Source organism: Diadema setosum, chromosome 17, assembly GCF_964275005.1.
Source record: "Diadema setosum chromosome 17, eeDiaSeto1, whole genome shotgun sequence".
Classification (NCBI taxonomy): domain Eukaryota; kingdom Metazoa; phylum Echinodermata; class Echinoidea; order Diadematoida; family Diadematidae; genus Diadema; species Diadema setosum.
The window spans coordinates 15,419,316-15,433,130 of NC_092701.1; the positions used below are offsets into that span (position 1 = coordinate 15,419,316).

At 38.7% G+C, this 13,815-nt stretch overlaps 1 protein-coding gene across 3 annotated transcripts in view; it reads right to left on the reverse strand.

Annotated features, from left to right (window-relative positions):
• Positions 1-325: 325 nt before the first annotated feature.
• The window catches only part of LOC140240784 (casein kinase II subunit beta), a 36,518-nt gene continuing 23,028 nt past the window's right edge, over positions 326-13,815 (reverse strand). For 2 of the 3 annotated variants that reach the window (XM_072320556.1, XM_072320557.1), the window contains exon 7: positions 326-5,399. In XM_072320556.1, the coding sequence (XP_072176657.1) occupies positions 5,285-5,399 (115 nt within the window). In that variant the 3' untranslated portion in view covers positions 326-5,284. Of the gene's footprint in view, positions 5,744-13,815 lie in introns of all 3 variants that reach the window. The other variant, XM_072320558.1, reaches the window with a different exon arrangement.

Below are 13,815 nucleotides of genomic sequence, written 5' to 3' on the forward strand. Positions count from 1 at the left end.
ATGAAAGAGCATGTAATCTTAAGAAGGATTCAACCTTTATTTGATGAAAATTGGTTTTCAAATGGCCAAGATATCCAAAAAAGTGATAATAATAAAAGACTACAGGCCACCCTTTATTTACGATCTCTTTGTTTCACCTTGTTTTTGGATATCTCAGCCATTTCAAAACCAATTTTCACCAAATAAACTTTTGATACCCCTTTGAATTGCCCGTTCTTTGACATCTCATAGAGTGGTTTCTGAATATCTCGCAAAACGTTAAAAGCTAAATCCTCACCTCGACCAGAACTGTACACACCCTTTAAAGACCATCATACACACCAAATTTGACCTTCATAGCTTGAATGATTTATTTTGATACAAAAATGAATGGTTACCATGGCAACACATTTTCCTAAAACTAACACATTGGTGTCTTGCAAAACTACACTTCTAGATCATGATACATACTAAATTTGACTTTAATTGCTTGAATGATGGAAAAGTTATGCGATCTGCAAGGTTTTGGTAAAATTGTGGTTACCATGGCAACGGTTTGTGTGACAAACACAAAAATTATGGCTTCCACATCTATACCTCAGGGTCATAATGCCTACCAAATTTGGCTTCAATTGCTTGAAAACTGTGGAAGAAGTTCACTCCACAGTATTTAAAAAAAAATGCGGTTACCATGGCAACGCATTGTCCGATACAAATACAAAGGACATTTTGCAAAACTACACTTAAAGAGCATCATACACACCAAATTTCACCTTCATAGATTAAATGGTTCAATTTGATACAAAAATGAGTGGTTACCATGGCAACACATTTTTCTTATATTAACACATTGGTGTCTTGCATAACTACACCTCCCGATCATCATACATACCGGTACTAAATTTGACCTTAATTGCTTGAATGATGTGGAAGTTATTCAATCCACAAGGTTTTGGTAAAATTATGGTTACCATGGCAATGCTTTGTCCGACAAACACAAAAATTATGTGTTCCACATCTATGCCTCAAGGCCATAATGCCTAACAAATTTGATTTCAATTGCTTCAAAACTATGGAAGTTGTTCACTCCACAAGATTTCGAAGAAAACATGTGGTTACATTGGCAATGCTTTGTCAAGTACAAACACAAAGAGTGTCTTGCGTAACTACACCTATAGATCATCATAGATACCAATTTTGAAATTGATTGCTTAAATACTATGGAAGTTATTCAATCCACAAGGTTTTGGTAAAATTATGGTTACCATGGCAACGCATTGTCCGACAAACACAAAAAACATGTCTTGCACATCTATACCTCAATATCATCATTTACCTAAGTTTCATTTAAATTGCTTCAAAACTGTAGGAGTTCGCGACGCAAGATTTTGCAACAGACTGCCCGCCCGACCAACATCACGGTGATTCCTATATATACCTCCTTCACACTACGTGTGGCGGGGGTATAATTAAGTACAAGTTAGAAGTACAATAATAACATAATAGTTATATCTTCTGAGAATATTGAAGAATGCAACAAAATATGTGCTAATTTAAGGGAGCATGACTCACTAAACGGATTATTATATAATTTTTTAACACATGCCAACTGTACCAGACATATAACATTATTTGAACAAGTGGGAAATATCTTTCAATCAGTCTGAAAAATCCTAACATCACTAAAAAAAGTGTATTATTTACATCACATACTGGTAAACTGCAAAGTTTCATAACACTAAAAAAGAAAACAAAAATAATTTAACCATCTATTTGAAACCATGCACTCTGATCTTGGAGCTTTTGTATCCTGTGAAAAGGTTTATCATGCCTACTTTTTGTAGGAAGACAGTCACATGATGAAACTATAACATGCAAACACAAAAGTGGGGAGTAGTGTGATTTTATGATGGTTATAGCTTAACTGTGGAAAAACTTCTTCATATGAGCTCCTTACATGTCTCTGTAGTTAAAAAAAGAAGAAGAAAAAACCTCTTCTATTTTGAAGACACAAGCTGAACTCATATGATACACAATGCTCTTTGACCTGCCTCATCTTTGAACAGGCAGCTCTGATGCTACAAGGAAAATCGGGTATTTTGTTTTAATTTTCAAACATGAAATACATACAATTTGTATGGGTAACATGAGGGTAATTTTCCAGTGAACATGGGGGGGGGGGTTTCTTGAGAAAGAGAGACAACCATGAAGTGACGTAAGTCTGAATAAATGAGCACAGGGAGGCTGAGAGAAGGATGTCAAAGGTATTTTCCTGTTCTTATGTTTCCAATTCTGTTTGTTGGTGCTGGTCTTTAAGTGCTCAAAGCGGCATAACAAATAGGACCAGAGCATGTCCACATGGCCTTTTTGTAAATGATACTGAGTTTGGTATGGTCATACTTCATTACATCTTCTCTTAATCTACTGTGAGCCCTAACAAAAGCTTTAAATTTGATATTTACTCTGTGTTATTGTAAACAACTTCCTCTTTCCAGTCAATTACTATCTCACACATTGGCCACTCTACCGATTGCCTGTGCATGAGCTCACTGCTCATGAAGTGCACTCAGTCACATCAAGTTTTCCAAGTGGGTGTTTTCTCAGCAAAAGGGTACTTTTCGGGGATTTGAAATTTATTTTCTGTTTTCAATGTGCATTAACCCATAGTACAATATGATCTTTTAGAACATTTTTGTGGGATAACTTTGCCCCAATATTGCTTCAAACAAGTTATCTATCTGAATTTATATGAAAATTAACATTTCGGGGCAAATGTACAGTAGGTAACGATGGACTAACATGTATGTACTAACATATGAGGGTCAAATAATAAATGTTCATTGAAAATTTGTTGTTGTTCAATGAAAATTTCTTTTTCAACTGAATGGTCTGATACTGATAAGAAAAGATAATAACAGCCCTTAATTTCTTTTGAACATTGTTTTATACCATTTCTAGACTTAGTGGTGAACTTGTGTTACACTGACTGACCAAACTGTTGACATCCTCAAAAGATACCCTTTTACTAATAAAATACTGTACCCTATTCTATTTGCAGCACATCAATCAAAGAAACAAAAGCAACCAACTTCAAGGACAGAAATGCTCACAAATTTGTGATTCTCAAAATTCACTCATAGTTGTGTTCTTAACTCTTTAATTCTCTACATAGTGCTAATCAGTCACGTAAATCCCAAATTGTGTATACAAAATGATTAATAAGAACAGTATTCTCTCACCAATACATAACATGTATAAGCATAGGGCTCCAAAAATACACTGCAGAGAAATTGGTAAAACTGATGTGGCACAAACTAACCAGCAGCACCATGGAAAGCCCACAATCCATGGGACACAAAGAAACATAAAAGTAGTCCAGGCATAAAATGCGAAATGTCCTGCTATTAGTGTAATACCTGCAACGTAAGCAGCACTAACACCAACAGCTAGTTGCAGTTATGTCATGTGTTAAGGCCTAGTCCAGAGTTTGTTGACTCATAAAATTGTGCAGACTTGGGAGGTCCCATACAGGAAATCTAAGTTTTGAGTTGAGATGGTATTTTATGGATACTGGTTGAGGGCATCCATATCCACAGATGTATATAACTCATTAAACTTTTCTTAATTTTTCACAGTTGTACGAAATTGACAGCCAAAGAGTCCATTATTGAAAAAACAACAACTTGTGTATTGTATCACATGAAAACATCTTCATTACTGACAATAAGAAACATGTTCTACATGTTAGTGGCTACATTCTCTTTGGCAGCATGTGCATGAGAATGAGTGACATGTACAGTGTGTATATACTGATGCATATTTTGTACAACTGTCTCCAATGTTAACATCCATTCTACCTGTGAAGTTTCATTTGCTGCTGCCAGGTTCAAGTACAAACATTAATCATGTAGCAAATATCCTAATGATGTTACATGACTACAAAAGGTGATCTTGGAATAGCTTGTAAAAGAGAAAAAGTCAGAAATGAGTCATTCTTGACACATACTTCACTCTAATGCTATCAATGAGAATCAATATTATAAGATTTGTTTAGCTGTTTTGATTACAATAGAACTAGAGAGCCAAACCGGAATAACAGTGTCATTCCAATGACCTTCAAAAGTTGGTTGTCATGCACATATATCTAACCGACAGTGGCCTATTGGAGCTTTGTAAAAGTACTTTTGCTACCTCACTGAAGTAGAATGGGTTTCTTTAAGTCCAAATAAAATGGAGGGATACTACATTCTTGATCCTAACATGGAAATAGTGTGTGGTATATGCACACAGTGTAAAGGTGTAAATGTATTCCAAGCTGACAAAAGAATAGTGACAGCTTAAAATATCTCCATACTTCCGGTATACCTTCCATCACTGTCACTAGTAAATCCATTTTACAGTGAATACTAGGCATATTCAGTTATTGAAAAGGCCAAGTGAAGGATGAATTTGGCAAATCTGACATGCAGACCCACAAACAGAGCAGGCGTTATATAAATGTCATGTACAGATCATGCTAGGACAAAAGTAATGCAAGCCACATCATTGTGTGCATGGCAGAATGTTGTTAACACACTTCCCGGCGCATGGTAGAATGTTGTTAACCCTATGTGCACTCCCACAGCCTACACCGTAGCGATGATCTGCCATGGGCAGGGAAGCATGTTAATGACAATCTGCCATGCGCACAATATGATTGATCTTTGAATTTAGCTCCCTAGTCACAAATGCTTTTACAAAACATTTGGAAACTATTGAACACAACACAATATAGACAAAATTACCAACAAGCATAAAGTGAGTGGTTTCAAATTTCCATAGTATACAACTTGTTTAGTCTGGCAGCAATGAAAAAAGAAAATATGCAAAACAAGCACTGAATGCCAAACCACTTGCACTTGGTAGTTTGCCATGAAGTTTGTCCATAAACTATAAAATTACTTGCTTTAGTTTCCACAGAAAACAGTGATGGATGTGTTCATCACAAACCTGCAGTTCAGAGATATTCTTCCTACACCTTCACTTAATCTTGGAATTTTAAAATCAACAAATGTACATGATGACCTGTTATCCAGTAGAATGTAAACACTTTCAGCATTGCTACACATGTATCCATTCAGCTAGTGCCCTGTCAAAGCATGAGACTGATTAATTTTTTTTTTTTAATATATACACACAATGAGCATAACACTGCTTTGATGAAAAGAAATTATAACTTGAATCATGGTCCATCATTCTCTTTGTGGTGTGAATAGCGCTCCATGGACTTGGAAAGGTGTCTCTACTTTGTTCAACTACAGAGACGTTATTTATATTGGGGCTTAGCGGAACGTTGGCGAGTAGTTGAGGATCGACTACGGGCAGCAGCAGCCTGAAGCTGTATCTCGTAAGCTTGTGGATGAATCTTGAATCCATACAACCTGTATTGTCACGTGAGATGGCGCAAAAGGGAATAGGAAGAGAGAGGGGAGATAAACATAGATAGCATTCATTAACCCCAAGAGAACCTTACACAAATACAAGAGGATTTATTCCCGATTTGGGAGAAAGGTGTTTGCTACACAAAAGCATCTTAACACTGTGTTAGACAGTCTCGGACCATCTGGTGCTCAAGAGCTTTGCTTGTAGCCGTATAGAGTGAAGAAGCGTTTGTGATATTGATTATTTCTTGGTGTTCCCAGACGGGCGAGCGTTGTAACGGGTGCGGGAAGCTGCCTGATACTGAAATTCGTAAGCGAGCGGATGTATCTTGAAGCCGTAGAGTCTACGGAGAGAGAATATGCACAAAACAGACAGAAAGGAAAGAGAAGAAAGGAGAGAGAAATAGACAACAGTTGACAACATGAAAGAAAAAGGAAGGTGCAGAAAATGACAAGAAAGAAAAAATTTGTGGCTTTATGTGATGCCCTGTAACTAAATTGTTAAGAATAAAAAACTGACGCTTTACAAATCATGGAGTGGTTATTTAACAAAGCATGCTGCGGAAAAAGAACTTCAACAAAAACACAGTGCTCTGTTAGACAAAAACTGTAAATCATACAATTACAATTTGATAGGATGAGTGGGTACAACACCAAGTACTGAAAATGAAATATTAGGAGAGCAGTAATAGAAGTAATAGACATTGCAGTGCACTAGTAAATATCCATCAACATGCTGTTGCTTATTCTAGGACCTTGTAAGATTTAATGGTATTGTGCGAACCATTGACCTGAAATGCAAGTACTGTTTCTGTCATACCTCATCTACTCCTCAAAAGGAAAACGGAGAAGGAAATCTATTGAGAGCAGAAGAATGCTCATTTGATGTTGGGTTGAACAACTTGTAATGCTAGCTTTGGAGGGGCAAGTATTCCCTGATAGAATGTTTGAAACAGCATTTGGTAGGAAAGGCTCAAAGGCATAATATCATACTATAATTCGAGCAACGTTTGTCTGTCTGTCTGTCTGTTTGTTCCTCTACTCCTCCCAGGTCCTTGGTCTGATCTCCACCAAACTTAGTGGGTGGATGCAGGTTGACCGCGAAATTGCCCTTGAGGGGTTCATTTTTGGAAAGGTCAAGGTCACTGGGGTCAAAGGTCAAATAACTTCAGACACTCGATAGAGGGCGCTATGTAGGCCTACTTATATGGGGATTCCCCCAAAAAATATAATCAGACACCCGATAGAGGGCGCTATGTAGGCCTACTTATATGGGGATTCCCAGGTGTACGCCAAAGAGATTTTGATGTACGTGGTGTACGCCTACTTATGCTTCCAGCAAGTTTGGCCAAGATCGGACCAAGGAGTAGCGCAAAACAGATATTTGACGTCTGTTGACCCAGTGACCTTGACCATTTCTGGGGGAATCCCCATAGAGGATTTCTGGCACTCCATGGGTATATTGACTAGTATAGTACAGTAAGGGTAAAAGCTTGGTCATACATCTGGAAGGAAAATAATTTTCCTCAAATTTTCACAACTTAAACAATTTTTTTCTTCTCCTGTCAACTTTCATTTCTACGAGGACAGACAAGTTATATATCTGCTTCATGTACATACCGCATGGTCTATGAAAGACACACAGGAATATTTGGTTCATAACAGAAAGTATTTGCAGATAATCAGGGGGTCTGAAGTTAACAATATCAAACCTAAGAACTTTGTGTTACTGCCTCTATGAGCGTGTTTCTACAGAGCCATGGATGTTCGAGGTGATGCGAGGTGATTCGCGGTGATGTGCGGCAATGCGCGGTAACACCTCAAATTTTTCCTCAGTAGAGACAGATCAGGTAGTGGCTGATGCGCAGTGATGCGAGGTGCTCCATCGTCCACCTTTTGAGGTGGTCAATGTGCAGTGATGCCAGGGACAATTTTCAGTAGAAACAAATCAGGTAGCGAAATTTGCGGTGTACCGAAAGTCTAGAATTATTGGGAGATTTCGCCCACGTTATTCAAATGGTCACACACCTGCCTGCGTTCACAGGGCTGACGCATCTTGCGTGTTGTAGTATCCTATACAATACATGCACTGTACACTTGTACTGCGTACTGTTACTTCTCGTGTCACTGCTTACATGTTGTTTGGGTGTAAGGTTTCCTGAACAGATAGATACAATAGCTTGTTTCTTGTTGTTTGAATGAATTATTTCAGAGACTATCAACTGGATATTAACTGGATCTGCAGCGATTTTTTTATTTTCAAGTGGCGGCAGACGACAGAAATAGTGCAGGGCATTTCATTTTTGGATGGCAAAACCAAGCGGAATGGCAGCGGAATGCCATTGTTAATAGCCTACATGCTTCTTCTAATTTGAGATGTTGCATCTCCCGAAACATTTGGCCACTTTCTCTCTCTCAAAGCAGCAGATTGAACTTGACTCCTGTCTCACGGACTGGCAGTGAGAGCAGTACAAAAGCGAAAATAACTCGATACGCATTTCATGTCCTGATTAGTTTATGCTATCTTGAACGTTTTGTTTACCTTCCCATACATTGCAACCTACGACCACATCTGTAAAATAGGCTGGCTACATGTAGTTCTCTCAAGATGTTGTGGTCATCATGTGAGCGACTGCCAAAAAAAAAAAAAAAAAAAAATTGTGATTATTTTGATCAGGACAATTTTTGTCTTGTTTGAGCAATGATTTGAAAAGTAATATTTGGATTGTGATTCGATTCCAAAACTCAATTCTGCTGTTGGAACATGCCTACTGAATCATAGGAATGATCATGCCCATGCATAATTTAAGCAGGCATAGATTAGTGGTGACAGTGCACCAACAGTGAAACTGTGAAATTTTGAGAGAGTGGGAATGGAGACCTGGAGATAGTTAGGCATGAGAGGAAAGTGAGACAGAGAAAGAATCAAGACTGACAGACTGTAAAACCAGAACCCTGAGCATATACACAGTGCTGCTCTTAACCACTTACCCATGTGAAGTACCCATGTGCCTGCTAGAGAGTTTGGCCACGACCAAATTGCAGGGGGAAGACATTGCAACATTTATGTGTTATAAACTTAGTGAATCCCAATGCAGCTTCACCAGAAAAAATATAGTAAAAGTTACAATTTGTTTTTTCGAAGGCTCTTGTTATTCTGAAGGTTCATTAATGCAAAAATGAAATGAGGTTTATTATTTTGAAGGTTCGTTAATTTGAAAATGAAATAAGGTGATTCCTTAGTCCAAAAATGAGGGGGGGGGGGGGAGTTTGATATTCCAAAGTTTTGTTAACCCGTTGAGGACGAGTCAGGCATTTAATTCCCTGACTGAAAGGGTTATTTTCGAACCAATCCTGGGCAGATTCTGCTGATTTCACAGTCGAAACTATTTGCTGTTAGGCAGTAGGACGTAGTCCTCGCAGTCATATCGAGCATCGTCAGCTTATACTCATGCACTTCCAAACCATTCAGTGTGAGTATGTTGTTATGAAAAGTCACCTTTTCCACAAGTGGGACATACTCTCACTCTTTGTGAGTCTGTATATGTAGTGTGTGCAGTGTCTGAAGGCCCTGTCACACGCGGGCTTGTTGCGTGTATGGATTTTCCTGCATGCACTGTAATTTTCTGCCGGCGGACAAGGATTTGGGCGAGTTTCGCTCGCGTCTTACCTGCTGGACGTGTGCTACTTTAAATACGTTCTACTCATGTTCTAGTTATGGTCTAGTTGTGTGGGAGTTGGCTGCGAGGTGCTACCTCTACAGCCCTTCTACTGGTGTTCTGCGTGGACATCTACGGGCAATCCCCGCTACTAACCTGGAACAAGTTTGAGCATGCTCAAGGGCCTGTCATACCTATCTGGGCAAGCCTTGCTTGTGACTTGCGGGAAACATTTTTTGCTACCCAAGGTCCCGGCAGATGGCCTGCACAATGACAGTACCTAGCACGTAGCCGCCCGTAGTAATGCATACAAGTCTGATTTACCTGCAGCCAAGTTTTGAGCATGCTCAAAACTTTTTTCCGGGTGACTTGCAGAGATTGCCAGCAGAGGTCCATGCAGAACACCAGTATGAGGCCTGTAACTGCCGCAAGTCACAGGCAGTTAACCCGCATGCATGTTGAAGGTCAGTTACTGCCTTTCTGCTGGTTAGTTGAGAGCTGGGTGCGGCCGGGATTATGATTATGACATTCTCTGGGATCTCTGCCAAATAAATATTCCTTCAGAGGAATTCCTTCACTGTGTTGTCAACCCCCCCCCCCACGCGCCTGACACACAGGTCACACAGATTACCCGCAAGTAGAACTTAAGTAGCACACATCCAGCAAGTATGCATGAAACACCTGCAAAACTCGCCAAAATCCTTGTCCGCCCTCAGAAATTGTCCTGCATGCTGGAAATTCCCACATGCAACAAGCCCGCACAGCTTGACTGGAAAGGTGTAACAGGGCCTAAACATGGCTGCGGGTAAAAAGCATTCGCGTGTGCACCTCCAGGCGACTATGGGCGAGATACGTGCTAGGTACTGTTATGTCCCTGCCATCTGCTGGGATCTCCGGGTAGCAAAAATTGCTCTACGCAAATCACACACAAGCCTTGCCCAGAAAGGTGTGACAGGGCCTTTAGTGTTTTCGTGTGTAAACCACTTTAATCAACGATATTGCAGTGTTTCACTCCAGGCAACTGGGATACATTTCACACTGGGCATTTGTCTGTTTGTTCAGAGAATTTAAAACAAATAAAACAGTGCCCTCTTAAGGCCCTAGGGGTATCTTACAGGTAAATTATGCACCTGCTCGTTCTCCATATTAGGCCCTCTATGTAGGCGAATAGTTTTCACACTATTCAAATTTGGAATTTGAAAAGTTTTACCTGTACCATTGATCACTGTCTATACACCTATACACTACATGAAGCCTGATTTTTTACTTACTAAACTGAATTTACGTATTGTTTTTTATCATTTTTAATTTCAAAAACTCAATTTATCAGAAAAAGAAAAAAAGATTTTTTAAGACATATAACAGAATATGTCTCATTACCTTGATCCAACTGTCATATCCCAGGTTGAAGCATCTCACAAGAATGTGTGTGTGTGTGTGTGTGTGTGTGTGTGACTGACGGGAAAAGGAGGGATGTATATGAGAAAAATATGCTCGTCACAGTACAGAGTGCATGTTGTTCACTGCTGCCTCTTTCTCTGCATTGGCAGGGCCATATATATGTACTGCAAACTCTGAAAAGGGTTATTTTGTGGGTCATATGAATGAAGATTTGTTCCGGTGATGCATTTGCACAGGCTGTGAGACTGCTATGTCCATTTTCATCGCCATTTTGTTTCTGTGTCATAGCACGTGTGTACTTGTTAGGAATGTGGCACTGCTTAAAACTATCCAGTTACAGACACCCAAGGACATTATGGAAGTAGCATTCCATGGAATAATAATTTCAGTAAGTCAGGTAAGCAATAAATTTAGTGCATTAGTCTGACAAATTGGTTGGAAGTTGAGCCATTGCGGAAAACTTTGAAAATCTGACCTGAATTTTAGAGTGGTCAATTAAGATAAAACTAGAACTGACCTGCTACACAACTACAAGTTCATAGGGTTCTTAGCAAGTTATTGCAAATGAAATTTTGCAAAGTTAGAAAGTTTTCGAAGTTTGGGTGAAAGTTGCTAGGCGACTTTATGGCACCACCCTTCGAAACATTGCCAGAAAAATCCAAGCCGGAGTGTGAAGCTTTACTCTTCCCACAAAGTTTGCTGCTGCAATTTGTAATGTGAACGTTCACCACAAAAAAAAAAAAAAAAAAAAAAAAAAAAAAAAAAAAAAAATCAAAGTTTGTCACATGACTTCCGTACACTTCCTGTTCACTGCTTGATCCAAACTCCAAGTGAATTGTGAACGTGTACTATGAATGGGAGTATTATGAAGCCCTCATTTCTATGTAGATTAGTGATATGAAGGTACATGTATGGGTTTTTGTGATGCTGCCTTACCATAGCATTAGGGCCTACTACACTATGGGGAAAAAATGGGATAGTTTTCAAATAGTGAACACATCACTGACACTCTCTTGTATGTACTAATCATTTTCTTTAAATTATGTACATCATCCTAAGGAATCAATCGTCTTGGTTACTGTATTTATCATCCTATACTGCTAATGGAAAGGAATGACAGCAACTAGACTGACAATGGGACAAGATGTCTCTGATACATGTGGAGACAAGATAAACTTTTGAGAGTACAGCATAATCAAGAGTGTGTTCGTAAGCACAGCGGAATAAATATCCTTTGAAAAGAGAACCTCTTTGTACATGAAAAACATCGGTGTTTTGACCACACTGATGGTGGCAAGTCTGGTGGTACAGCTGTACAATGCACTGTACCATATACAGTGCAGATGTGCCACTGTGTACGATGTAGAAAGAGCAACAGCAACATCAATACAAGTGTCCCATAAGTCTCTTCTTGTCAGCGAATCAAATACCTATAACAATCCACAACAACATTCATTTTCTTCACGGATATAACAGAATTTGAAGATCCATGTCAGATGTATTGGAATAGCCACGAAAACAAGTACATGGAATATTTGATCATCTTATAGTCACGCTTTACAATACCTTACACGTAATTGTAAGAGTTTGTGCGAAGACAAAGCTGTGCCAAACCGAACTGCATGCTGGAATCATCCTTCACGAGTGTGTAGTTTATTGTAAAATTTTGCTAGTTATCTATCAGGCACATAATTTTGAAAAGTTTCATCATTTGTTGCAATGCGAATGGCCACTTGAAATTTTGAGAAGTTTCACTTCACAGAATTTCCAAATGAGAACGGCCCTACTGAATGAAGCTTTCAAAATCATTTTTATTCTTACATTTTTGCAAAAAGCGCTTGTAATATCTATCATTTAATTCATGAAAATCAGATTTTAATACAGCTTGACATTGCCAGTTTTTTTTTTTTGATCAACATTATTATTATCATGGTTTTGTACCAAAATACCAAAGTACACTCGCAACATGTGGCAAAATGATACAAGAACAAAACATTTACAAGTATCACTCACCACAAACAATGTATGCACAGTCAGCTGTTCTATGCATCCACATTTGTGAAGCATTTCTCTATATCTAATCTTCCTCTTCTGCTTTTCTAATCACTGCACACTCACAGCAAAAAGAGAATACCATACCAACAAAAACCTTGAAATATAAATATGTTGCAAGGAAAAGAAGGCTGTTAGCCTGCAGTATGCTATTTGGGGAAAGAAATGTTATGTTAGGATGGAAGGAAAGGACACGGGACACACACAAGTACTGCACACATGTTTTGTTATTAATTTTTTGGTCCATTAGTCCCTGCATCACAGAAAATTGGGTCTGCTTAGAACTTCACAGAGCATGTGAATTCTTTACAAGAAATATAGATGAGAAACTGCGCATTAGTTATGTGGCATGAGATAAACATACAGAAATCAAGTCTGGAAAGGGGAGAGTAGCAAAAGAAGTGATCTGTGATTAGTTTGAACTTTCCTTTTACCAACACAATACACATGAATGGCTAAGTATAATTCATGGTAGTCAGCGTTGATTCAATATATGTATGGCAGAGCTTTTACAGGAAACATAAATGGCTTTTGCTTTAAAGAGGAATGGAAATCTTTGTACAGACTTATCGCTTAAATGGAAAGTAAACACAACACATATATACATTGTAGGTATGCAAGGCAATGGGGATTCTCATTCGATGTAGCAAACAATAAACCATAATGCAATCATATTACCATTACAGCATAAATGTTCAAGGTTTGTTTAAGTGCATGTGTTGAAAAGTGCAGGTTGGTCTGGAATCCATGCATTAAACACATGGTAAACACACCCAGTCACAGTATTCATTTATAAGCCTAATACGCAATCATGTAAAGAAGGGCAGAGATATTACACAAATTCTTACATGCATACATGTAATCACTTTCAGAAATTTCTCTCCCAATTAACACCCAGAACTACGTATTGTATGAATACATGAAATGTCCTGGGGTGGTATTCTGAGGTCGTAATTAAGTCTGTAATTAACTTCGTAATTAAGTCGAGAAGTTAATAGGCCCTTAATCATGGGCAAAATCGGTATTCTGAGGACTTAAGTCCCCTATAATTATCTCGGGTTCCTCCCATCTAATTGTTATTCCATCCAATCAGACGCGTTGTTAGAAGCCAAAATGATGATCACAAACATGCCCTTAATGCGCGCTCCTCCACACACCCCCTGTAATTACAACGTAAGAGCTCCGTGCGCACACTCCGGTCTTTGATTACAACCCTTCACATACGCACGTGAAGAGCTCATATAAAATGACAAAATTCCCCGAAGATCGCCTATATTTCTTTTTTCTCTGAATTCTACGGATAC